Raw genomic sequence first — 26,370 nt, forward strand, 5'->3', positions numbered from 1 at the left:
GCTGTATGGATTCAGTTTGGGTTGGGGTGGGCAGCCACATCCATGGGATATCTTGGCTGGTAGTATCTGCTGTCTTTTCTTTTTTCAGCTGTTTTTCGCTGTAATGTATGAAGTTCTGTTTCTTCCATTTCTTGCTCTAGATATTTTCTTGTTGCTACAGATAGCAGCTAGACCAGAGAAACCTAAAGTGAGATGTTGTGGCTCTTGCTTCTGTCAGTTTCATCTGGAAATCACTTATAAGCTGAGATTTGTGCCAAGGAATTCCTCGTATTAAGAATGGTAAATATGACCATATGAGATAATAATTGTTGCGTATTTCAGAAGAAATACTATGGTAAGGCAAAATGTGAAATGCTGAAATATTCTATGGCATGCCACAGCTCCCAACCACAACAAGCTGGTTGTCAGTGCTGTTGTATGCAGTTCTTGAGGATTTGAATTAAAAAAATAATCCATGAGAACCATCAAAGTCCCTTTTGTTAGCAATGAAAATATTTCTATTTGAAATGAGCATTAAAAAAAAAAGTCATTTTTCTCATGAAGCAGTTCCATGAGTTACTGTAAGTAGGAATCTGCACATTCAAAAGATGACTTCTGCTAAGAGGCAGAAGCTGTCTGTTTTTTAAGTGAGGAGGTCCATGCAGGTACCAATTTAGGCTGTGTTCTTTGTAATTGCAACATGAGCTGGCAGAAAATGGAGTAAGTCATTCAGGACAAAAAAAACTCTTCTGCAAGAATCAAAATCTCTTTGGAGAGAACTTATTCTCAGCAACAGGATAACATTCATTTCCACATGCTGTTTTTGGGAGGGGAAGCATAAGTTTGAGAAATTACATGCTTAAATTTGTGAATGAATCTAAAATTTTAAAAATGCATATGCAAATATTTGCACTGGAAAAAAATGCTGAACCAACTCTCTCTGTACCCTCACATTTTCTATAGCTTCATAGGAATCAGTTTTTTGGAAACGTGGAATTGTTGATCAATATCCAGCCCACAGTGCAGATGACTTTAAAAGACTAAGAATGCAGTACTAGCACTTGTGAAATGCTTGGATGTTCTCCCTCCCTCTTTCACCCTCCAAAAGAAAAATAAAAAAGAGGTATCTCAAAACCGTAAGAAAGTTTGAGAGTGTTCATAGGCACTTTACCCAAAACAAAGCTCAAAAAAAAACGTACCACAATAAATAGTTCTGATTTAGGATAGGACCGAGTGGAAGATTCTGTTTAGAAGCCCATCAATGGCTGCACTTCTCTGCCTGGTGACGGACCAAATCCAAAATTTAGGTCTGCAGGGGGAAAAAAGGGATTTGCAAGGCCTCAGGTAGTTCTGCATGCAGCAGGAGGCTGGACTTGGCAGAGCAGGAGAACAGAAGCTGATGTCAAGGCACAGCTTGGCTGTTCAAGTAAAAAAGAGGCAGGAGAATGTTTGCTGACTCTGGAAGGTAAGGTGGTCACAAGGTCTCATATTGAGAGGAAATGAAAAAGGAGAAAGAGAACTGGAGTTAATATTTCATCAGATGGCAGGTGGAGATGGGGCAGAACCTGAAATGAAAAGATTGTCCTCATGGAAACTGAAGTACATGGAGGATCAACCCACTCTGCAGCGTGTTTTTCTTTCCATTTCTCTTGTGAAAGCCCAGCCAGTCACTGGCTGTGTTACTTAGTCCATTCACTCTGTGAGAAACTCTCCTCCTCAAATCCCAGGCTAGTTGATGTGGCATTCTGCAGGTGACTGAGTTTGATAGGAGGAGACGCCTGTTGTTTCAATGGCTGTGATACAGACCAGGAGAAGACATTGATCTTGGGATGAGAGGGCACCCCAAGAATGTACAGCTAAAATTATGTTGAGACTGGGTTCTTTTCAAACTCCAGAAATTCTGAATTTCTGACAGGTGGGATCCAGCTGTGCCAATCACTCTCAGGAAGGTACTGGAAGGTTGTCTCAGAGAATCTGACACGGAGGAGAAGAGAGCTTGCTGAAGGTAATTTGGTCAGTGTCCTCCTCTCCTCCCAGGACTGCTGTGTGCCTGAAGTAGGAGCAGTGGCAGAATACATACGAAATAGTGCATCATTCTCATGTTTTGACATATGGGGAGCTAAAATGGATGCTCTGATTCTTGGCAAGAACAGAACCTGCGAAGTATGCAAGTGGCTTCTGTCAGGGCACAGATCTTTGGCATGTTGGAGTAGTGAGGGAAATACATTCCTCTCTCAGGGAAGGTGTTGTTCTTCAATGTTATTATGTACAAATAGCCATCATTATGAAGCAATTCTAAATATTTCACCTGGATTTATTGTTCAACAAAGCTCAGTGATATCAATGCAAGTAATGAAAGAAATAAGACTTTGTCTCTGATTATGCGTCTTGTTTACTGAATTAGAATAATTGGGAGATTAAGAAGGATCCACTGGAGTACTCTTTGTTATAAGATCTCTCATGTCTTTGAGCATCTCTATGAGGACAAAGCTTCTCCAGGAACAGGTGAATCCCACAGCACAGAGTGGTTTGAAGCAGGGCACATTGTTAGCCTATACGAGTGAATCGAGTGCACAGCTTTGAGGGGTGCTTCTGTACCACATCATAGTCACAGTTTTTCGTGTTGAAAATGACTTTACATGTTTCTTTGTCATAATTCACAGGAGTAGTATAGCTGTCATCAACAAAGAGAAAGCAAATGTTAGTCATGGAACAATAAGCAATTCAATAATTCAATGGTTTGAGAATTATAAAGTAGTGTTGAGTGAGAAATCTCTTGAACTGTGGCTTAGACCAACCTAGCTAGAATGACTACAGCTACACCTTCCAGTACCTCAACAAATATCTTGCTGCACTCTGCTGTATAGAGGTATCAGTATGGTCAACACTGGCCTAGAAATTATCTAGCATGGCACTCTGAAGTGTGGTGTAAGCACAGTTTCATCAGTTTCATCATGTTTTATCTCTCTTCCAGTAACTTTTCACAACCTTCTGTATGCTTGGAGTGTGGCTTCTGTCTCCTGGCAGTAGGAGTCACCTGAGCAAAGATGAGGAACATAATCACTCCATTTTAGCTCTTGGAGAAAGTGGGATATGAGGAAAGGAGGATGTTGGAGACAGAGAGACAGCAGAGCAGAGCCATGTCACTCTAGAGTCTGCGTGTTCGGAGCAGAAAAGCATCACTGAAAAGGGGTTCAGGTCATCACAAACCCTTCAGAGCATCTTAAATGCTATGAGGTATGAAATCCTTTCTACCTCCTACTTTCCCTGAGAAGGGAGGACTTAACCTCAGTGAAAAAGGAGCTCATAAGTTGCTCAGCGTTAAAGGCAAGCACCAACTGGATGTGTCTGTCTCCACTCCCAGTCAGCAGAAATTGAACCAAGGTTAACACAGAACGGAGTGAGAAGCTATGTATGGCTTGCCCCAGCTCTGTGGGCGGTGAAGAAATGCTCTCTTGTGTCTTTAGAAACCCATTTATTCCTGGAAGATGGAAACCTGTTGTCTATTTATGGGCAATGATGGCAGACTTACAGGGAGCAGCAATGCATTTCGTGTTGACTGCAACTGCATGTGAGGCAATTTTCTGTCCTTGAGATCTCTCCAAAGGGGTACAATACTCCATCCACCATACAGCCTGTGTAACAGCAATAGAAGATGTTCTTTAAGCTTCCACATTAGAGACTGAAAAGTCTAAAAATGACTGCATTTTTTCTGAAAATGTTTGTTCCTGATAATTGTAAAGCAATTCATCTTGCTCCCCTAGCTATTGCCTGGATTATTTTGAGAGCATGAACTTGTTTCCTCTTTAATTCTTAGAGACAATTTCATTGTAACAGAGCCGGGGTGAAAGTGAGCAACCAAACAGCTTAGGCCACCATCTGCAACCAGACTGAATTCAGAAATCCTCTCACCTCCAGCAAAAGCTCCATGTGCAGGAACAGCATTAGCAACCTACCACCAATAACAATAATACTGCTGCAACTGTATTCAGTCTAGGGGAAAATTTTGTTTTTCCCTAACTTCGGAAGCTTGGTGCTGGAACTGCCTGTCCAGGTCTTTCTTACATCTCCCACCTCCTTGATATTTTGAGCACTTCTCAGCAGTTCTTCATAGGACTGAGCCGACAAAATACTATTGAGTGAGATGACTACCTCTGTCCTACCTTTTTCAGCCTCCCCTGGCTTGAAGAACTGATGAAAGCAGAAAGCATCACCCTGTGTCACTATGATGCCCATTGCAAGAAGGAAGGCCAGAAGGATTTTCTGTAAAAGAGATACAGATCATAAATTTAATTCCACTTTGATTGTAATTATTCCAAAAATCTAAGTCACTGAACCTGAAACGGGAATTAGGAATAACCATATATGAACATGAATATGTTTTAAAAGGGAACTGTACATCTTTCACAGCACTGATTTTCCTTGTGACAACAGACAAAATCACATGACAATTTTGGCTGCAGCATCGCTCCCTGTCAAAGTCCAATCTCCAGAAATCACCAAAAGCTTCCATAGAGGTTTACACTTCAAAACCCTGTCAGATTCTTATCTCTATTTTTAATTGCCTTTGATTCAGATGTAGCTATTTCTCCTGTAAATCGGACTGTGTAGCAGACCCATTGTTTTGCTTTTGAGCACAGCAATTTCTCTGAATGTGGCAGTAGAAGAGAACCTTATAGCTAATTAAATTCTACTAATAAGTGGCTGGATAGAGAAGAGAGACATAGATTAGTGCCTTAGGGCAGAATATCAGTCTATATTCTACTTAGCAGCATTTGAACAATGTCAAACCACACACGCAGATCTGGGTAGAGAATCGTGCATCCTTCATGCTAATTGGTGGCAACAGCTAAACAGCTGCAAGAGCTTTTTGGAGATGTCAGCTGGGACCTTCTGGACATCCGGGACTTCTTTGGAAAGACTTGCATAACTTTGTAGAGGCACTTATGGGAGTACAGAGACTGGAGCACAGGATTTATTTGATGAATTAATTGAGATGGATAAATTTAGGCAAGAGTTTAGAAAAGGCTGGAAGCTGAGAAGCAGTGGGGAATGTACTTCAATTTTCTTGATAGCACTTGCAGACTCACACAGTAGTTTTGTAATATGAAAAGGTCTTTCCAAGTCACTGTTCAGAACTGCAGAAGTTGCTTCTACTTGGAAGCATGATTAAAAATATCAGTGTGAGTCTTTGCTTTTAGGTAGCTCTGCTGCCCACCTTGAGTTACTTAAATCATAAAAGTGAAAAAATAATGGAAAGTTCTGAACCATGATGAGACAAGGGAAACCTCCTCTGTGTTGGAAGACACTTGCTATGTTAATTCTTGAAGTGCTGCTTTCTTACAGGACAGAGGGATTGTTTACAGTGTAGTGAAAGGAAGGTGAAGGGACTATGGAATGGTCCTGTGAATGTTTTATCCTTTGTTTGCTCCAGCAGTTGTCCTTATCTTGCTATCCAAAGAAATGCAAGTCAAATGAAATCAGGCATGTTTCTCTTTCTAAAGAACAAAGTTCTGGACCCAGCAGTGAATCCAAACACAAAGAAAGGGAAGCGCATGGTGTTTGATCTCTTCTGAACTGGTCTTTTCCTGGAATGACCAAAGGATACATGAGCTAAGTAACAGACAGCTAGCAGGAAGCAGACTGAGCAGTGAGGATCAAAAGGGTAAGAGAGCACTGGTAGAAATGACATTATTTATTTAATTGAGAGATGTTATTTTAGTTACATTAATGACAAGGACTTTTAGTTCTATATCTGGCTTCTGTTTTTCTGGGCTTTCAAAAGCATGGCACTTCAAGGAATCTTTTTTACTTATTTTCTCTCTTACAAAGGGAATGCTACCAACCATCTTGCAGAACAGTCTTCTGCAAGTGGATGGATGAACTGATGTGGAATGAAATGACAAATCACCTTGACCAGCTAAGTTTATTCCAATGAGTACCATCGAGCTCTAAGGAAAATTAAGCAGAGAAATAAGTAGATGATAATTTCTCCCTTCATTTCCAAATCTACATATGTCACAGAAACTGCTACCTCTTCTGTAAAATTTACTTCATACCACAGATTGTCATCAGAGATAGTAATTAATGTCAGTAGTTTGTGAAACTAGGTAAGCATAAGTTAGAGAAAACTAGGACTTGTCTATCTATTTAGCAATGTCTAACTGATGATTCAGATTCTGCAAACACATTTGAAGCCTTGGAAAGCTGAAACAGGACAGGTCTTGATAAAAGAGAAAAGCAGACAGAATACACAGTACTATACTTTTCCTTGTAAAGTGAATCTTGTGTTTCACACCTATAGATTTAGAAAGCATCGTTCTAACTGTCCATGGAATTGTGAATATTTTCACAGACAATTTGGAGAAAAAGGTAACAACAGATCAAAGACCCAGTGATATACATACAGTTGTTGTTTTTTCCTCAAATAATTACAAAGCAAAAAAACCTAAAAATCATAGTAATATTCTTAACAGTGTATTTCTTGACATCTTCAGGCAGTTTTTAGGGGAATATACCCACACCTAAAAATGCATAATTAGGTGATTCTTTTAAATATCCCTCTGTTTCAGTTTCAAAGCAAATAGTGATCTGTACCCTGCTTTAAAAATAGTCTAAGCCTTTTACTCACCATTGTGTAATGTGCAGCTTCCAGAGAGGTCCAAATCTCCAGAAGGTCTCTGCAAGTGCTTTCTGTGGAATCTGAAAGCAGATATTTTAAGATGCCTTTACACTGAGCAATTTAAGTCTAGAAAAATAGCTTGTTCAGCTCAAATCCACTTATGTTGAAATTTCTGAACAAACTGCTGAAATTTTGCCAGCTGGCAATGAGAAAATGTTTGGTTCTGTGGAGCACTGACCTAGGTAAAGAGCTGAACCTCGAACAAAGATTCTCTTGGAAGCTTTATGAATAAATAAATTTTAAAAAAAAAAAACCTTTTTGATAAAATATAAGTATTGATATGTAAGCTGTAGACAGTGCTGTACTGGCTAGTCCAAATGATTTGCAGATGTGGCAAAATTCTTGCTGACAATTTCTTCTTTTAGTGGGCTGGAACATGATTGGAGAAGAAAATCAGGAGTAACTTAGAGATCTCTTGCCAGATCTTTGGATACTCGTATTTAATACTAGTGCATGCACTGTAAGATAACCAAAATTGTTGATTTCTGGTATTAAACTTTTTAACAATCAGATGTTGGTCAAAGCGGGACCACACCACAAAATTTCTCTTTAACTTCATCCAAAAGAAGTATTATTTCACAAACCAAATACTTGCTTTTCTTGTGGGACTTTGCAGACTGTATCATGCATGCTTGTGATAAGTTATGTGGCCATTTTTATAAGTGCAGAATGCTTTTCCAAGCAGTGGGAAACATCAGAGTGCCAATCAAATACTCTTTCTCATACTCCTGCAACCTCTCTTCAGAAGGAAACAAACTGTGGCCCTGCCTATGTTTCAAAAAAGAAATATTTCATTATAAATATTAGCGAGAAATAGAAAATTATGCATTGAATTATGCATTAAATTTCCTACTGGAAATTCAACACCAGATCAGAATAGGGTATATGATTACATTCAGAAAGTTTGAACAAGTAAAACCAATAATATCTGTCTGTATCATACGCTCAGTTTGGGCTTATTTATTCTAATAGTTGGTTAAATAATTCATGGAGTTGTAAATAGATTGGAGTGGCGGAAAGAGAAAATATCATTCACTCACTTCCTCATATTGCCTATTTCTGAGCACCACTAATAATTAATTGAGTTTTGGATGTAGTTATTCTAAAGAACTCAGCAGGAATAACAACAACAACAAAGAAGTACATCACATCAGAATTCCATGACCTTCTTAAAGAAAATGCTGAAACTGAAGTCTCTGCAGTTTTGATAATCTCTTAGTAAAAAAATACCTAATTTATGAAAAGCTCATAAGCGTTCCGTTTTGCAGACTACGCACCTGTCTCTTTTTGTTGTCATTCTAGTGTGTTTAAAAACTTTCTACATCAATGACAAAATTCAGTAACTTTCCTTTTTCATCCTTTGCTTCCTGCATTCCAAGTAATAGTCTGTTATCATTGAATCTTCCCTTTTTCTGTACTTACAGACTATGAAATCAAATATAACTTCTTTCAGATGCTTACACTGTTTTTTTAGTCTATGGGTGGGTAGCACTGATTCTTTCATTCCTGTGTCCCATTTCCAAACATTTTCCAATTTGACAGCATCTCATTTCATAACTGATTAGAGAAAGAGGCATGGAAGTTTGCCAGTGCTTCAAAATGACCACAGATATTATGAAAAGAGATAATAATGTATTTCCTGTATACACACCCAAGGGTCATAATTGCTGTCTTAAGCACATATTTTTCTAGTATGTTTTAGGTACATAATATTGTCTTTCCATCCCCGAATTCTTTTCAGGCCCACTGAAACTCCTGTAAAATTCCTATTTCTATAAAATGTATAAAATCACTAAAGCATGGAGGATTAACCAAGCACAGTTTATTTCATGATCAAGACAACCTCACTTAGTCATTCTTTGTCGCATTAAAAACTATCTGGCAAAATTTACCAACAAGGATTTCATATTTTCTCACAGATCACAGCTGCAGGGAAGTTGGACTTGGTGGCCTTCAAAGGTCCATTCCAACTCTAAGGGTTCTGTGATCACTAGATACAAATAACTCACAAAAGCATAGGGAAACTTCAGACCATGTGCACTAACCTGTGGCTTGCATCAGTTCTGCATTATTCTCTTCCCTTCACCTACCACATTCAGGATTTGTTGACCCCAGGTCACCATGGGCTTGACAAGGATTTTTATGCCAGTCCTTTTGTGGTTTTTCATAGACAGCTCAAAGCAAGACTGGTTTTGCTTTCAAGGCACTTGTTATTCAGAACACCTTATTCTTCTGCTAGTGGGTTTTTGATCAACACACTGGAGCCCTGCCAGACATGCTGCTTAGTGTAGGTAGGCTGGTGGTGTTCCTCTGGTTGTCTTTGTACCTCTTGTCTCAGGATATGCAGATGTTGCTTTCAGAAAATTCTTTCCATAGCCTCTTCCTGAAGACTAGATCTGGGTACATCTCCACTGAGCTGAATTTAATACACTTATTTTGGAAGAATTATTTCTTCTGTAATACCATGCTAGTTCTCACATAGGAAGAAGAGAGACAAAACTACCTTGAAGGTCTGACTAAGACCACTAGAAATCAGGAAATATTTTAAGGCTTTGCTGGTATAAAAAACTGCTAAGGATTTCATACTTGGAGCTTCATTAGTTTCCAAGCTGAATGCTGCTAAATCTCCAGTCTCCTTCCATTTCTCAGAAAGCACTTTCACAGAAGCACTGACACCCAAAGGAATACCTGACAAGCTCATCCTGACCAGCTGTAGTGGTATTGCTTCTCTAGTAGTTAGAAATACTTTTCTGGGATTTCCAGTAGGCAGCCCAGTATGACACTGTAATTTTGAGAAGCAACTATTTATTCAGTCTGTGGTGAACCAGTGGCAGTCATTCATAATATCAGGTGTCTTTGCCTGGGCAAACTGTGATCTGGCTGGGTGAGCAGATCTTCAGCAGGGGACACGAGGCAGTTAGCAGCTGTGGGAAGCAAGGTGGAAGGGATTCAGTTAACAGGAGCTGAATTGAAGTGTGCGTGAAATCCCACTGGGCTGATTTAGGGTGGCAGAATGAAAGGTGATGCCATTTAGCTTTGTCCTGTCCCCCCAGTCCTGCTTCACCGCCCACCGATGCTTTGCAGCTCAAGGTGACCCACTGTTATTGGGACTTTTGCCGAGTGCACTCAGAGCTGGAAAGAGAAAGAAAAGCCTTACTCCCCTGGTTTCACTTCCAGTCCATTTAAAAACCTTCTAGTTAAACTGATATAAGACCCTTTCTTCCATTTTAAGTCTAGTAAACTTCATGCTCACTTAAATCTAGCACCAGGTTCAAGGAGTACTTTGGCAATAGTTGTTCAAGTAAACTCAGTTCAACTGCTGGAGAGATTCATTTTATGTGTAACAATGTTTTTGCACTGGTTTAAATGAGCTAGTTCAAATTCATTATTGTTAAGCCATAGTAACCCTAAGTATAAGCAAGAGTTCAGTTATGTTCTTGGAAGGAAATGTCATATTACGATCTGCTAGACTAGTTTTATTGTACCATTCCTGTTTGTCAGGACTGATATATGCACTGCAACTGCACACCATCACCATCAATTAAAAAGTCTGTTAACAATCCTTGAATATCTTTAGAAGCAACATTTCTAGTATGAATGTGCATGCACAACACTTAGAATTCTTCAGTATGCCCCTAGAAGTACCCTGCAGCTGTATTTCCCTTCTGGCTCCTTTCAGCTAATCATCTAATGAAGTCATATAATTTTGCTGCTTCTGAATTCACATAAAACTAAATATGCTTTTCCCTACTTTTTAAATGTAATCTGTGTTCTTACTGTCCATCATCAACAATCTCCTGAGCTCCTGCACAGCTAGAGGACAGATGTCCTTGTGGTGGGCTGATAATCAATGGGAGAGCAAGGATTTTGCAACATTCACTGCTGATTACATCTAAGATACATAGACCATGCAAATAAATATTTGTACAGAAGTGATTCAGAAAAATAAATTGTGTACACAGTGGGAATGGAGATTTTAGCTTAAGTAACAAAAACTTCTGCATTCTTCAGATTAGATCTTAGCATTTGAAACAAAGCGCTTGCAGCTTGACTTTAGACACACAGGTCGTTTCATTGTTTCCAGAGGAGCCGCTCCTTGTTCTCAGGCATAAGCTTGTTAAAAGGCTTTGCTGAAACATAAACCAACAGCCTTCTTGCCTCCTTGTTGCTTTATCCAGTTGATATATCAACTGATATTGGATGTGTGATTTTGTAATTTCACTGCTCCTTTTAGTTTAGTATTTCAAAGTTTCGGTAAAGAGTGAAGGGGGCAACCAGCTTTTTATTTGCTGATTCTAGTATCGACGTGATGCTTGACTTTAGTAGCTCACCTAAGCACGCCAGTGGTGACAAGTTTGAGAATGTACATTCTGACTACAAAGGACTGTAGATCCTAATGCTCACATTGCCCCCCTCCTAACACATTACCCAATCCTACCCCACAGCAAAGGAACTCCAGAGTAATGGTCATGATTTTACCAGCAGAGGTGAACTTTGGGGATCAAAAGCCACATGGTTCTCCTGTGGTGAGCCAGCAAAGTAATGTGGATCCAAACCAATGTTCTTTTAGGGGGTTAGTACTTCCACTCCGGATTTCTTTTTCCTTCCTTAGGACATCAGTCATCTGGAATGAGGTTATACGCTCTGTTTCTGTGTTTTCCCACTTGCATGACAACTTACTGCACTAAGAAAAATCCATTCCATTTTCACTCAGTGCCTGGAGCTGAGGTCTTACAGGTGATGGTGGGTAATCATAATCTGCTTGTTTCTGAAACACAGATTGTAATTAATTATTTTAAATGAAAGGTCAGCTAATTTTTTATTCCCTAAGACGAATTGTCTGGTATGTGAATGGTGCGTTCCATCACACATTAACCAGTAATGAATCAAAAGCAGAGGAAGAAGTAAGTACCCCTGGGAGCTTCAGACCCCTGTGTTGGTCCGTTGACTATGCATTTTGTATTTATTTCCAGCTATAGATAATCCTTTCTACACTCTGCACAGGACACTGAGATATCCTCCAGCCCTGACTTCAGTAGCCACTCCCAGGTTCTGGTAATTGCAGGGTTTGGACCATCATGTCTCACTGTATGCCCATACTAAACCATACAAAGCAACATGTGCATAAAAATGAGGAGTGCCAGAGAAAATGAAGAACAATGAGTGATCTGTGGTTTTGACTGTTGGGGTTTTGTTGTTCTTTTTCCTAGCATGATAAAGGAGTTTATCTTTTTACTGTAATTCATCTGTTTCTTTTGTTTGCATCCTGTTCTAAAATTATTGAAAACATATTTACTTTGTGTTAGCTATTGGGAAAGTTGGCTGTGGTATTCTCCTTTATTTTTCACTTTGTAAACATTTGTGAGATTAATCATGTGCTGTGTCTTTCAAGCTTTTGTTAACATTTCACATTTAAGGTAACAAGAAAGCAGTACTTCTGAAAACGTTTTACCCACAGAAAAAAATATCACATAATTTTTACCCAGGTTAGTGCTTTGGTATATCACTACCATGAATTATCAAGAAGAGAGAACTAAATTTAAATGTATATTGAATTTCACATCATGACTAAGTGTATGTCCAGTATAAGCTGTAAACTACTCATGAACAAACACTACTGTGAATAAATGCTTCATATGAATGCTTGAAAAATCAGATCCTAATAATCATGTATAGTTCAGAATATTTCTTCATAATCTGTTGATGTGTTCTGTAATTGTTCTGTATTAAAGACAGTTGCATATGGGTTAGAATTGAGTGAATATAGCATACTCATTATCTCCCTTAAAGCTGTCCGTGTTGCTTTGAGGGTATTTTTTGGACAAAGTAACCTACTGCTTGCTTTAAGAGTAGCCACAATCCATTCCAAACAAAAATGTTTACTCTCAGCTCTGCAGAAGTTGTACAGAAATAACAAGCTGTGATTATATACACAACATCAGCCTCTAAATGATTTACAACTTTGTATCATCTTGTCTTTAGCCTTCCACAGTTACTAGAAGTCCTGTGCAAGTTCCATGAACCTGTGGAAATTATTGTGGATGCCACTGAAGACCATCTGTAAGCTTGTGCAAGAATGTAAATGCACAATTTCCTCCTTTGCTTTGCAATTGCTTTTATATTAATTTTTGCAGCTGTTTCTTTGTGAACATAAGGAATGTGCTTGTGGTCAAGATAATCTACACTTAAACTGGTGGATAAATGAGTCCTACTGTGCTCTTTGGTCTGGATACCTTCAACTGTTTGTTGTACTTATCCCACCCTTTTTTACTCCACCCAAGGCCTTGGTTTCCACATGACAGAAGCTAGGGACTTCAGTCAAGAGAAAGCCACCTAAGATGAGCCCCCAGTTGCTCAATATAACCTCAGCTAATTTCATCAGTATATTGAAGAGGCAGACCTCAAACACATGTCCCCAGCTCAGCTGAGAAATCACAGATCCAATTGTCATTTCAGGCTTATTACTGATGCTAAGTCTATATGTAAGCAAGCCTTCACCCTTGAGAAATAATCTTTCATTGCTACTGCTGCCAGATTGTTTTCTTGAAAACCTTCATGTCTTGTATTCTGGCCCACCTCTGCAATCCACAAAGACTTCCAGTAACTTTCTAATGGTCTGACTGCCTTAAACACTTTTACTGCAGTCGTTCAGAGCCCACTAGAAGATTTCTGGCTCCTCTTGCTGCAGTAAATGCACAAAGCAGAGCAGTGAGACTGCCCGAATGACAGAGGATCAGTCTGCTGTAACTACTCCTTATGGCCATGCAAGAAAGAGCTTGTCCTCTTGCCTGATTTCAGAAGCCCTCTGTCCTGCCCCACAAGTCTTTAGGGAACCTGGCATGCCTGTAAATGTGGGTAACCAGGCAGCTCAGCTCTATGTAATCTGGCATGTTCTATTTCTCAGCATGCAGGTCAGGCCCTGATAATAAATGTGATTATTGACACCTCTGCACTGCATATTTATTTTTCAAGTTCTGAGGAAAACCACAACTGATCTTTCTTGTTTCTGTCTTCTCTCTAACCTTTACAATCAATACAGCTAAATTCTTCTCTAGAAGGGGTTTTAGGATTGAAAAGCTTTTCAGGTGCCTGACAACAATATTTGGGTTGCACCTTCTAGAAAGTAGGTTTGTATTGTGCTCTTTGTAGCCCTGTCTGCTCAGAAAACCGTTTGTGTGTCTCAAACAACTGCCCCTAAGGAGTATTCCATATTGGTTTTCTTTCCCTAGTCACTAATTCTCACAGGGTCCCTAGACTGAATCTGCCTGATGGAAAGACCCTGCAGTATCACAACCCATAGAGCACATAAACCCCACATTCTGTCATGTGCTGGTACACAAACCTGCATTATCCACCAAGAGCTTGCTGGGCTCCGTTCTGTATTTCAGTGGATATGGAAAGTAAGGAAAGGCAAGTCTGCTGGGTTTTGGAATATTGCAGAGGAAGGGACTATGGCAAAACACTAAAAGCCTTGGAGAATAACTTTAGATTAATCCCATATGTGGGGCTTGCTCAAGACCCTGTTGTGAAACCAGCCTGAACAAACATTTTTCCACATGGAATATTTTTGATTTTCTGCTTTATCATCAACGCATAAAAATTCTTGAATCTCTTCTAAGGTTGAAGGATTGACCCAGCTCAGTAATGCTTATAAAGTCACTGAAAAGAATGTAGTGATGCTTTTCTTTTAGATGTTCTTCTGGCCCTAATCCAGCCATCTCCCTCAGGTATTTGGATGTGGTCATCGAAATCAATGGATGGGAACCTGGAGATGGTGCTTTGTCTTATTTTAAGAGATCAGCCAGTGCTCTGCTTCCTCACCGAGTGCAGTTCAGTGCAACAAATAAAGCAACTCCACGTAGTACTAGCGAGGGCTGCCCTAGACTGACTGTTTGCATGAAGGACTTCGTTCCCAGCAGGGAGAGCACGATGTTACTGCTATATTCCTTCTTGTTAATTCACTTGTAATGAAGAACACACGAGATGCAGAGCTGTCAGGATGCTTCAAGGGGGTTCGAGGCGGCCCTGACCGCAGTCTTCCTCCCGCCCGCGGCGCCGGCCCGCCCCCTGCCGGCCGTGGCGCAGAACCGCACGGAACTGGGCCGGGCGGGGCGGCGGCTTCGGGGTGGGCCGTGCCGCGCAGCGCCTTGCGGCGGATCACGTGACAGCATTCAGCTGACTGCCGGGAGCGCGGCGCGGGGCGGCCCGCGGTCAGGGTGAGCGCACGGGCGGGCGGGGTCGGGCCGGGCCCCGTCTCTCTCTCGCTTCACCGCTCTTCTCCCGCAGATGAACGGCGCGCAGGATGCGGCGGAGCCGGCGCCCGTGTGGGAGCGGCCCTGGTCGCTGGAGGAGATCCGTAAGGGCAGCCAGAGCTGGTCCTTGGCCTCGGACGCGGGGGTGAGCGGACGCTGCGCTGTGCGGTCTCGGCTGCGTGAGCGCCCGCGGTGCGCGGAGCCGCCCCGAGAGCCGCCCTGAGCGCCGCTTCCCGTCCCACGCAGCTCCTGCGCTTCCTGCAAGAGTTCTCCCAGCAAACCATCTCCAGGACCCACGAGATCAAGAAGCAGGTGGACGGGCTGATCAGTGAGACGAAAGCCGCCGACTGCCGCCTTCACAATGTCTTCAACGACTTCCTCATGCTGTCCAACACGCAGTTCATAGAGAACGTGAGTAGGCGCGCACCGGGAGCGCGGCTGTACCGCACGCAGAGCTGTAACGGCCTGCCGGGTTTGTAGGCTTCCCCCCCAGCTGTAGCTTTTACCGAGCACTTTGTCTTGATCAGCGTTGTGCGCAGGCCGTGTGTCTCCTCTGGAGCCATAATGCTGTCGTGGGACAGATGCTGGCAGAGGATGAGGTGCTGAAAATCTGGGTTACTGGTATTTATTTTCAATGTTACGATCTCTCTTCTGGCCTACCTTCGCTGTTCAGCTTAATGGCCGTAAGAAAGAAGGGGGCAGACTCTTTAGCAGGATCTGTGGCGAAAGGATGAGGGGAAATGTTTTCAAACTAAAAGAGGAGAGATTCAGATTGAATAAAAGGAAAATATTTTTGACTATAAAGGTGGTGAGGCACTGGCACAGGTTGCCCAAAGAGCGGTGGGCGCTCCACCCCTGTAGGCATCCAAGGTCAGGCTGGATGAGACTCTGAGCACCTGATGGAGCTGTAGGTGTCCCTGTTCATTGCAGCAGAGTTGGACTAGATGGCTTTTAAAGGTCTCTTCTGACTCAAATGACTATGATTTTGTACCAAACATTCTAAATCTTGGATGCTTTAGATTGTTTTTGCTCAATTGTAAGTGCGCAGAAAACAGTCATCACTTCTAGGTTGCACTTTAGCAAGAGAGATCTGTCTCTTCTGAGGGGATAACAGCCACCTATGTTTTGAGAGATGTGGATTCAGGTTTGCAGGTTCAAACTATAGCTGATCCTGCAAGAGAGTGCTCAAAGTGCTGGATAGAGCAATCTCCAGAACATGCTGAGGGCTGGGGAGGGATGTGACCTTTCCTTGTAATGGCAAACAGGAAAGAAAGAGAAAAGCTGTTAGAAAACAGAACCCAACTGCCCATAAGTAAATTAGGCTTACTTTTGAAGGCTTCTAAAATAGCTTAATAATAGGGAGTTAAAACAGTCTGTGTGCTGTAATAATTTCGTGGTTTTTTTTGTTTTTGTTTTAGCATTAACTTAGTCTGTAAAAGGGGTTAAATGCTCAGCTTGCCTTCTGCTGTTGCAATGTCATGTGTGGTCTTGAATCACCTTAGTTGGATTGAGAGGCTAGTGGTAGGACCTTCATAATAGCTGCAGTGCGTGAAAGAATGCTATGAAGATGCCTAGCATCATCTATGCCTTTTTTAATATCTCATGAATTAATTTGTAATTTTATTTTGTTCATGATACCCATGATTTAGCCCTTGTAACAGTTTGTTGCTCTTATTTCATTAATCTTCCTTGACTTTTTTAGCGAGTATACGATGAAGAAGTGGAAGAATCTATAACCAAAACAGATGCTGGGGAGAAAGCAGAGCAGGTAGCTAACTTCATCTTACATGGGTGCTTACAAATCAAACTGTTAACTTTCTTCACAATGTCTTTACTCTTTATGGTGTATGTCATTCAAACACAACATTAACAATAACTTTGAAAGCTCCTGCAACGTATGGTAATCTTTTAGGGTCTTCCCCTCTCCAGTTTCGATGTTGTAATGTGATAGACAAGACGTTTATTTTCCAACAGCTGTGTGTATTTTTCTAGGAAAAGAATTGAAGATTCTGGATTCAAATGTTGTGAATTAGTAGAATATGACTGCAATTACCAGGAATGAAAACTCAGAGCTTTCTATATATATCTTATAGTCTTGGTGTATTATCACATAAAGGTTCCTGTGAAGGAGCACAAAAAAGGAAAGTGTTGTGTTAGTGTGGGTGTTTAAAACGTGTCAGTTTATAGGGTTGAAAAAGGTGAATTAAGTCAAAGAAAAAAAACCAAACCAAAACAAAAAAACAACCCTCAAAGCTCATGAAGATCTTTCTCTTGCATACAGTGAAAGACTTTCATCGTACTAATTTGAAATCAGATTTTTGCATGCGTGTTGCAGTGAGGTTGAATCTTGAGTAAAATGCAATGACAATATTCTTCCTGTTGAAGGAAAAGACACGGGAACAGAAAGAAGCTGATCTAATCCCCAAAATACAAGAAGCAGTGAATTATGGGTTGCAAGTTCTGGACAGTGCATTTGAACAGCTAGACATCAAAGCAGGCAACTCTGACTCAGAAGAGGAAGAAAGTAATGAGAGGGTAGAACTGATACTTGAACCAAAGGTACAGAGACCTGTTTTTGCTGGGAGGATTGGATTTGTGTTTCTTTTATTGGACTTGCTCTTCATTTCTGTCAGCAGTAATATTATATTGTTATCAAATTCATGTTATTTACCTAAAAAGAAGATTTGGTGACTATATGTAAAACTGAAATGCTGTGTGCTGAGCTATTTCTTTAATAGCCTGCTTGTCTTGCAGTTGGGTTAGCATTGATGAGTGGTGGCCCTAAAGAGATTTAATTGAATGGGAGTGAACTTGGGAAGTTCACTACCTGAGTTCTGGGTGGAATGAGACCTTTAAATGTCATGTTTTTTTAGTCAGTTTTTACTGTCCTAGTAATTAAGAATCCTAGAGATAGAATTTGCAAGATTTTTTTTTTGGTAGATATCATCTAGAAAACATACTGGGACCATGTAAGCAGAGATAGTGTCAAGAGGGAATTTCAACTGGCCCACACCACTTGAAGAATGTTTCTGAGACTCTTTTGAAATAAGCTTGTATCCTTCTCATGTTATAACAAGGGCTGTAGGACTTCTGTCTTCGTCAGCAATGTAGAGCTTTGCCTACCTGTCAGAAAGACTTGATGTTGTCTCTTTCTAGGATCTCTATATTGACAGACCTTTACCTTACCTGATTGGCTCTCAGCAGTTCATGGAACAAGATGATGTTGGCCTTGGAGATCTGACTAGTGAGGGTATGTGCTTGCATAAATTTTGATTTCTCTTGGAGTAAGTAATTCCTAATCTGAAACTTTGGTCTTTTGGTTTTAACTAAATAGCTTGTGACATACTGCATAGTTGTTTTTGCCTGTTTGGGTACATACTGAAAATAGTTACAGAAAACCTTGAGTCATGCTGTCACAACCACCTTTCCAATATGTGAATGAGTTGTCAGTAAGTCTTGCCCAGTGTATTTGAAACACAGAATGCTAGAACTTCAGCAGCCTACAAAGCTCTTTCAGACCACTCTTATCCTTCTGATTTTTATTTCTCATCACAAAGCTTTTAATGTAGCAGTAATTATATCTGGTGACCAACAAGCTCTGTGTAGAGATGTCATGTCTGATCCTAACCTTTGTTTTCATCTAAAATAGAAGGATCAGTTGATAGTGATCGTGGAAGTGTACTTGACAGTGAAGAAAAGGATGAAGAGGTAAGCAATGAAAAAGTAGCTGCTTTGCATAAGTGTTCATGAGTCCTTATTTAGATGTGAGGCCATTAACTGCCTCACTTTTTCATTTGGAGTCTCAAAACAATATTGCAGTGTCTCCTTCTTATATCTGTTGTGGTAAATGTGCTTTTCTGTTACTGTTCTTATGGAGTAATTTTCTCTGCAGCCTTTCAGGAGAGTAATGTGTTACTGGCTCTAACTAATGCTATAGTAGAATATTTCAAAGTGAAATGTTTTATTCAGTCTAATTTCACTTTGTGAAGCAAAACAATTCTATTCTTGTGTGAGAATTCAAGAATTGACAAATTTGTTGTAAGTTACTGTGGCAAAGAATGGGTTGTGAACTAACAGGAATAAGTTCAAACAGGTTTCAGTGATTCTCCTCCAGGCTTGGCCCTGTGAATCCAGTGCATTGGACTGTCAATTTCTGATACATTTTGTCTACCTGGAATATTTGTGGTTTGTAGCTGTGCTGTGTAAGCACTGCTTTTATCCTCAGGAGTTTACTCTTGGTATCTTTGCTCAATTAGAGTTAAATGCCTTTTGAGTTAGTTACTCGAATGCACTGTCAGATGAAGTTTGTTTACTTGGCAAAGTTAATGAAACTTGAGTAAGTTCCTCTTCAGAAAGATATTCAGTAGCAGTCAAACAATTATGTGGTCTGATTGGGGTGAGGAGATGAAAAGTATCCAGATTTAAGCAAGTCCGGAGCTTCTGAGCCCACTCCTTTGACCACTGAATAAAGCATGTGTGATAATTGTCTTTGGGTCTCTTGTGTTCCAGGAATCAGACGACGAGTTTGGAAACCCGAGTGAGGATGACCAAAAGATGGTATAATTATATGCCCTGGTACAACCTGAAAGACTTTCTGCTTGAGACACAGTGAGAATGCAAAAAAGAGGAGATCAGACCCCGGGATAATTAGCAATTGAAAGCCTTGGTTAAGCCTGATTTGTAGAACTTTCTATGAGTAGGCCGTCCTGATCAGATGGCGTGTACTATGTATGAACCTTTGTTGGGCTTTAAAGCATGCTTGTCAGCCATCATTAGATGCACAGTATATGTTCAGTGGCACTGCATGATGTGTGTTTTTCTCAGGAATAACTTTGGAGCACTGGGAGTTGAAAGAATCAGCCCCATGAGAAGTTGGCTTCCGAGGGATTACTGTGTCTGATTACAATTCTGAATTTGTGATACAGGAAGTAAGGAACAATGCAATCTGAGTACGACCTGAAATCAAAGATGAGAACAGTGTGAAACATTTGAAAAGCATAATTATTTGGATAACAAATGAAAAGGGGAAAAGAAATGCTTAGGTTGAAAAATTTGAATCTAATTTCAGCTGTTGGGAATAGGTAGCTACCTTGGCAAGGGGAAGGAATATTACCCATGTTTAAAGGTGTCAGTGGAAAAGAGGCTTATGCTGGCAACCCTCAGTCTGAGAAGATTCAGGACTGGAAGAACAGTTTTTCAAACAGTTTTTATGTGTATGTGCAAAAGATGGCCAGTAACAGGTCCAGTGAGAGTTTCACCTTCAGTGCATGCTCCTTGTGAGCACAGGCTTCGCGTTTGGTGAGGCAGCCCAGGAGTGTACTAGAGAACACAACTAGTTGCTTGCAGCTACAGGCACTCTCTCCTTACATCTGAAAAGTTGTTCAGTACCCCCAAACTGGCTGAATGTTTCCATCCTTTCAGTAAGTTTGCTCTGAATGTTTTATCTAAGCAGGCAGAAATTTGTACTCGTGCCTTTTGTATGCCAACTTGAGGAGAGGACAACAGGGTATTATTTCTTTTCTCAGAGGACAGCCCAGATGAGTGATGAAGATGATTATGATGGTTGTGATCTCTTTGACTCTGAAAAAGAAGAAGATGAGGATGGAGACTTTGAGGAAACCACAAGACCTGTGAGTGATTAGTGCCTCTCCACGAGGATAGGTTTTGAGGTTGTTTCATGAAAAATTTGTCTTTGGTTGTGATTATAGTGGTAGCTCTTGGATACCTGAAGTGGGTATACCTGGTAGAGAGGACCCGTGAGAATCTTCTTTCAATGTGATTATTCATGCTTTGTCCCTTGAAATTAGGGGACTCCTGCACCCTAATCTGGAATCAAAACCGCTTTAAATGTCGTTAAGAAATTGTCGTATTTTGGGTATGATAAATACTTCTTGTTTGTTATATTCCCTAATTCAGGTGATGTTAAAAATTTTATAACCATAAAGGACTACAAATGGCTTTTCTTTGATGCACGCAATCTCTTAATTTCCTTCTTAAAATCCTTACTTACCCTTTCTATTGAAGACTAAATAGGAAATTGTATAAATGAGGCTGTGCTGTACTGTATTTATGATTGCATAATTGCAAGTACTTCAAACTGGCATTGGGATTGAGTAGAATAATTATATGGCTATTTGCCCCTGCCCCTCAGAAAAAGAAAAGGCCAACGTCATTTGCAGATGAGCTTGCAGCCCGAATCAAAGGAGAAATACCAGTTAAACAGGAGGAAGAGCGTTCGTGTAAGTTTACTCTTAAGTTTTGATGAATGGCTGTGAGATGGTGGAGAACTCCTGAGGCTGTTGGAGAAGAGAATTTGGTAACAGTATTTGAAATTACACAAATCTATTGTTTAGCATGTATTAGTTGAAGGCCTAATAGGAGGAATTAAAAATACTATTGTAACTGTTTTCTGCTCTGAAAAACATTTTGGTCATAACTTATAGGAATGAATTGGAATTTGCTGAGAAAACTCATTGCTTTCAGATGAGACAGATCGCTTCTCAGATGCACGTGTTATAAATATTTTCTCTTAACTCTAATTCTCCATCAGTATGTAAAACAGCTGCACATTTGACCACATATCCTTCCCCGTATTTAAGGCAAGTATGTGAAAGCACTGGTTGCTGTGGTCTTTTTTAGAGCTCAAAAAAGCCCTCAAGAAGTAGTTTGCTTTCATGGGACATGGTTTTGTTTATTTTTTCTGCTGCTGTATTTGGCTTAAATATGCTGTGTTTTGAGGAACTTGTCAGTCCTGTTGTTTTCACTGATATATTAGAATAAATAATTACTTCATTTACTTTTACTTCAATCTCAAATGGCAAGGCCATTCTCATGTAGTTATTCTTACAGCAAAACAGCAGTTGAACATAAATGAACTGAAATTAAGTTCTAGAGTGCTCATGAGCTTGCTTTTGCCTTGTATTTGTCATTTTTACTCTCAGAGTTAGTACATTTATTTGTTCTTGCTTGATTCGAACTATCAAGTTAGGATCTTGGATATTGGAATGTAAAATTTAACAGCTTAACTTGCTCAGTTACAGGCTAATCTTCTGTTAATTGAAATAACCTTGCTGAGCGATGAGAAAGAGAGGAGTGAAATTTATTCTTAAGTAACTCCATCAAGGCATAATATGTGGCCAGAGACATCCAAGGTTCTGTGTGCCCTGTGTGGGATCTGTACTATCTGTAATGCTGTATTTCTCTCTGACATCTCGGGTGATACTAGTCACCATTAGTCACAGTATGAATAACTATGTTGCCATTATAATTTTAAGTGCCATTTTTAGAGCTTGTACTATAGAGAATTGCTTTACTGGGCTGATATATTTTGTTTAAATTACTTTTTGAGATTTTTTTTAATCGTAGGTCAAGCACAGGTTACAAGTAAAGATAGATTATTTCATTTACACTTTGAATTCTTCTTACAGCACTGTCACCAGAGGTCAAATCAAGGAAAACTCCAAAAGAAAAGAAGGAAGTTCAAGTTCCATCAGACGGTAAGATTTCCTCCTGTCTTGCTCTTCAGTTGGTTGAATTGTAAGATACTGCTTAAGAAAACATGGTATTTGCTGTAGAAACTGGGCAGGATATCAGTGAGCGTCCTTCAGGAGGTTGTGTGCGTGTGCAAAAGATGGTCAGTAACAGGTCCAGTGAGAGTTTCACCTTAAATGTAACGTTGTGGAGTAGCCACAAACAACCTGAGAGATCTACAGCAGCTTCTCCATACATATCATGTTTATAAGAGAGAGGGGTGGAATCAAACTAATTTTTGTTTCGATTGTTTCTTTATTCCCTTTCCTGAAACTCAGTCAATAGTCTTGTCTCTCATGCTTTCTAGATGATGAAGATGACATCTTCAAGCCTCCTAAGCTGACTGATGAAGATTTCACACCATTTGGTTCTAAGGGTGGTCTCTTCAGTGGTGGCACAGGTCTCTTTGATGATGATGAGGTGAGAATGCTAAAGTACAGATGGAGATGTATGTGTCCTTTTAGAGCAAAACAGAAAAACACCAAAAAAATCCCACAAATTCCCAACAACTCTGGAAGGCAGAGAGAAGAAACAACGTTTTGTTTTTTGTTAACATTCAAATATAATGGGACAGTGTATCTTTCTGTTGGACAAAGAAAGCTATGTGAGTGAGGTACTTGTGTTGCCTTTGGCACAGAGCCTACTTTTCTGTGGTAGTGCTGCTAGAAATGCAAGTGTGGTTCTGGCACTACATTAGAGAGGTTTTGATTCCAGCTGTGTACTCAGTACCTCACTTTTATCTGTGATGATGAACTAAATATTATGCTGTTTGTTCACTTTAAGAAAGATTTCTATTAAAAATTAATGAGGTTTAAGGCTTTGACAGAAAAATTGTGTGTTAAAAAAAAAAAAAAAAAAAAGATGATTACCTCTGATTTTTATCATGCAGTTGATACTGGAAGAAGTCCAGAACAGTAGCCAAGCCATTGCCTTTGCAGGATGTAGTGTTCCTAGTTATAACTAAAGAAACAGCAAACACATTGATTGGATATTCTACACGAAATATTTGACAACTGTATTTTCCTACAAAAGACAAATTCACTACTCCTTTGCATTTTTGTCTACTACCAGGGTGATCTTTTTGCTGAAGCACCGAGAGAAGATTCAAAAGAGCAAGAGGAACAAGTTTCTATCAGTGCAGGTAAGAACCTGCTTTTTGGCTTTCTACTTCTGTCTGTGCTGTAATTTATCACAGCCAGCAGCAGGAACATAATTTTTCCAACTAGGAATTCTGGCATAGCAATTGTTTTCAAATCTCTTATTTTCTTTAATCTCTATAGAGAGCAGTTATGTTTTCCTTGAATTGTATATGTTCACTGTGATCACTTACATGTACCTGTCTTCCTGGAGCAGACAAAATATCCTTGCTGATGTTGGCAGAGCTCACTGCATACGCTGGGTTTCTGTTGCTGAGGAGTACTGTGTGGGATCCAGTCGTGGATTTTGTTGGGTCAAGATTGTTCCTCACAGTTTGAATATCTACATTTCATTTTGTTGTATATCCAAACTCTTGAGGAATCTGATGAGCACTTGTTCTGTACTGCAGCAGTTTTTATTGAAACATTGTACTTTCTGAATTTTCAGATGTGGGTTTAGAGACTGAGCAGTTTTGTTTTGATTGTATTGTATCAAAGTAATTCAAATGTGTGAATGTGAACCCTTGTAAACAACACTGTGTGGATGCAAAACTGTAAGCCTCAGATTCATTGGCAAGTTTTAATGGATTACAGTAAGCTAGACTGTTCTTACATGCATCTGCAAAAAAGAAGCAGAAGTTCAAAGAGAACATCTTAAAGACTTCTGGGCTGCTAAGCAAAATGTGGAGCTCAGAACACCTCTCAGGTTCCTACTTCTATGGTAGAGTTCTAAAGGCTTTGATAGTGTAAAGTGAGTGCATCCAATTGTATTGTACTTCCTGTGATTTCAGCAATCTCTACAAAATCCTTAAAGAAAGTTCCTGCAGGTGCAGTGTCTCTGTTCCCAGGTATGACTCATTCAGTAGCAAATTGCTTCATGCACAAGATGTCGTTTTCTTTAAAGCGCGCTGGGGAGCTTTTAAAGAAGAAAGCTATGAAAGCTCAGCAGCACTGCACTGCTTGATGATCACATGCTTAATGACAAACACAAGCGCTTCTGCTGTGCTAAGCCTAACTTGCAGCATGCTTTATGTTTAATCAGAGTTCTGCAGGAGTTCTGAAGGTAGGTGCCAATGATGGGAGGGAGATAAATGGTAGCAGCTGGTAGCTTGGAGAGTTTACACTAGTTTACTCCTAAGGGTATATATTACTTTAAATACTGATATGCTGTTTATGTCTGCAGTGCACTCAATCACAGCTCTGACTCATACTCTGAGAGGGAAATGCATTTTTATCTTTTAATTTTGATCATATTTTTGTGGGTTAGCAGAAGCTTGTGCTTTTGATGAGACATTGCAGGAATGCTTTAAGTATTGCTGTGATGGAAACTGTGTGTCTGGTTCAACTTTCACAGGAGTAACTTTTTTCAGTAGCTTTTCAGTAACTCTGGCTGTGGTAACTGTGTGGATCCCTTTTCCTCCATCTGACCTGCAGGAGGGAGTGATGTCTTCAGTTCCTCTGTAATTGTGGAAAAAGACAAGAAACCTGCAGCACAGAGTACAGAAAAAGCTCCTAAGCAACCTGAAAAAGTTGTTCTTTTTGATGATGATGATGATGACTTCTTCATGGGAACAACTAAAAAGCCTCCAGGTCCAGGTACCTCCTTATCTGTGCAGTGACAAGTTAAATATAAAAGATCATTGAAGTTCAAACTGAATCACTGAGTCCTTCGCTGGACTTATTTTTGACTTGGTTTTTGTTTGTTTTGGTCTGTGTTTGTTTTAATATTTATTCTATTAGTAACTCTTTTCCTCAGAACGATAGGGCTGGTTTATTTGTACATGCCCTCCCATGACCTTTCTCTCTTAGGATGTTACTTCTGCTTCAAAGGCAGTATTCAGACTTAAAGCAGGAAAGTAGTACAGACTGAGCTCATACAGCTTTGAGCACCTCTGCTCACCACCACCTATTGACAGGCACTTGACCTTTAGGTGTGCCCATCTAATGTAAAATGCTTTGTTGAGGGATTTAGAAGTAGCCATTCAATGAGACTCCAACTGGATGCTTGTTGGTTATAGTGTCTGTCACTGATGCTCTGTTTCACTTCAAGAGCTTGACTAGTTTTTTCCCTTAAAAGTCTCTGCTACTTTGTATGGGGACTGGTGAATCAGGGCCTGAACCTCTCTGATTGATCACCTGAGGCAAGCAATGAGTCAGCCAAGGGAGCACAGGTGAAGGGAATCCACCTGTGCTGCCAGAAGGGGTGGAGCCTGGCTGCACCTCTCCAGACCCATTTAAGAGCTGACTACCAATGGGGAAGGATCTCTTCTGGAGATCTGTGCCACTGGAGTTTACCACATGAGCCCTGGGTAGGATGAGAATCTTCTTTCCTGCTTTAGTATAATAATTGCATAAGCCAAGCTCTCGGATATACTATGTCATCTGCACATTCATTGATTGTACATACTTGTTTTTTTGTAAAAGAGAGCACAGTATCTTTGACTGCTGTCTCTTGTTCAGTAGTGTCTGTGCTGTCCTGTTCTACTCATTACATTATTTGTTTTGTCTCTTAATGCAGTCAAATCTGCAACTGACCTATTTGATGATGATGATGAAGGTGACTTATTCAAAGAGAAACCTGCCGTTTCTACTGTGGCTGCTAGCACAACTGAAGAAGCGGAGAGTGAAAAGAAGGTAGCCATAGCAAAAAAGGTAATGGAATATAAATAGGTTGTATGGCTAAGGTATTAGGAGAAAGAAATTACTGTGTCTGAGGTCATCTTTCTGTGTGAAACAGTATGGAAGTGCCATATTTTCTTTTGTGGGTCTTTTGTGGCCAGAACTCCTTAAG

General features: G+C 40.2%; 2 protein-coding genes across 8 annotated transcripts in view; one reads left to right on the forward strand and one right to left on the reverse strand.

Annotated features, from left to right (window-relative positions):
* Positions 1-2,275: 2,275 nt before the first annotated feature.
* LOC122160196 (beta-microseminoprotein-like) lies at positions 2,276-6,728 on the reverse strand. Its single transcript, XM_042818512.1, has 4 exons — positions 6,611-6,728; positions 4,143-4,242; positions 3,512-3,614; positions 2,276-2,653 (listed from the first exon to the last, which is right to left on the reverse strand). Exons 1-4 carry the CDS (start codon positions 6,611-6,613, stop codon positions 2,527-2,529), a joined length of 333 nt encoding a protein of 110 aa, XP_042674446.1. The 5' UTR covers positions 6,614-6,728; the 3' UTR covers positions 2,276-2,526.
* Positions 5,496-26,370, forward strand: part of LOC122160195 (WASH complex subunit 2-like) — a 41,118-nt gene continuing 20,243 nt past the window's right edge. For 3 of the 7 annotated variants that reach the window (XM_042818504.1, XM_042818509.1, XM_042818507.1), the window contains exons 1-17: positions 5,496-5,644; positions 12,644-12,739; positions 14,948-15,058; positions 15,160-15,324; positions 16,616-16,681; positions 17,299-17,472; positions 18,070-18,163; positions 18,563-18,621; positions 19,423-19,470; positions 20,439-20,543; positions 21,065-21,152; positions 22,341-22,409; positions 22,751-22,863; positions 23,515-23,584; positions 24,371-24,427; positions 25,014-25,175; positions 26,098-26,231. In XM_042818504.1, coding sequence (XP_042674438.1) covers positions 14,948-15,058; positions 15,160-15,324; positions 16,616-16,681; positions 17,299-17,472; positions 18,070-18,163; positions 18,563-18,621; positions 19,423-19,470; positions 20,439-20,543; positions 21,065-21,152; positions 22,341-22,409; positions 22,751-22,863; positions 23,515-23,584; positions 24,371-24,427; positions 25,014-25,175; positions 26,098-26,231 — 1,515 coding nt within the window. In that variant the 5' untranslated portion in view covers positions 5,496-5,644; positions 12,644-12,739. Of the gene's footprint in view, positions 5,645-5,687; positions 6,352-12,643; positions 12,740-14,947; positions 15,059-15,159; positions 15,325-16,615; positions 16,682-17,298; positions 17,473-18,069; positions 18,164-18,562; positions 18,622-19,422; positions 19,471-19,502; positions 19,522-20,438; positions 20,544-21,064; positions 21,153-22,340; positions 22,410-22,750; positions 22,864-23,514; positions 23,585-24,370; positions 24,428-25,013; positions 25,176-26,097; positions 26,232-26,370 lie in introns of those variants that run through there. The other 4 variants (XM_042818505.1, XM_042818506.1, XM_042818508.1 and 1 more) reach the window with 4 other exon arrangements.

This window comes from Centrocercus urophasianus, unplaced genomic scaffold, assembly GCF_019232065.1.
Source record: "Centrocercus urophasianus isolate 14NV4802_14NV808 unplaced genomic scaffold, USGS_Curo_1.0 seq_17, whole genome shotgun sequence".
NCBI lineage: Eukaryota > Metazoa > Chordata > Aves > Galliformes > Phasianidae > Centrocercus > Centrocercus urophasianus.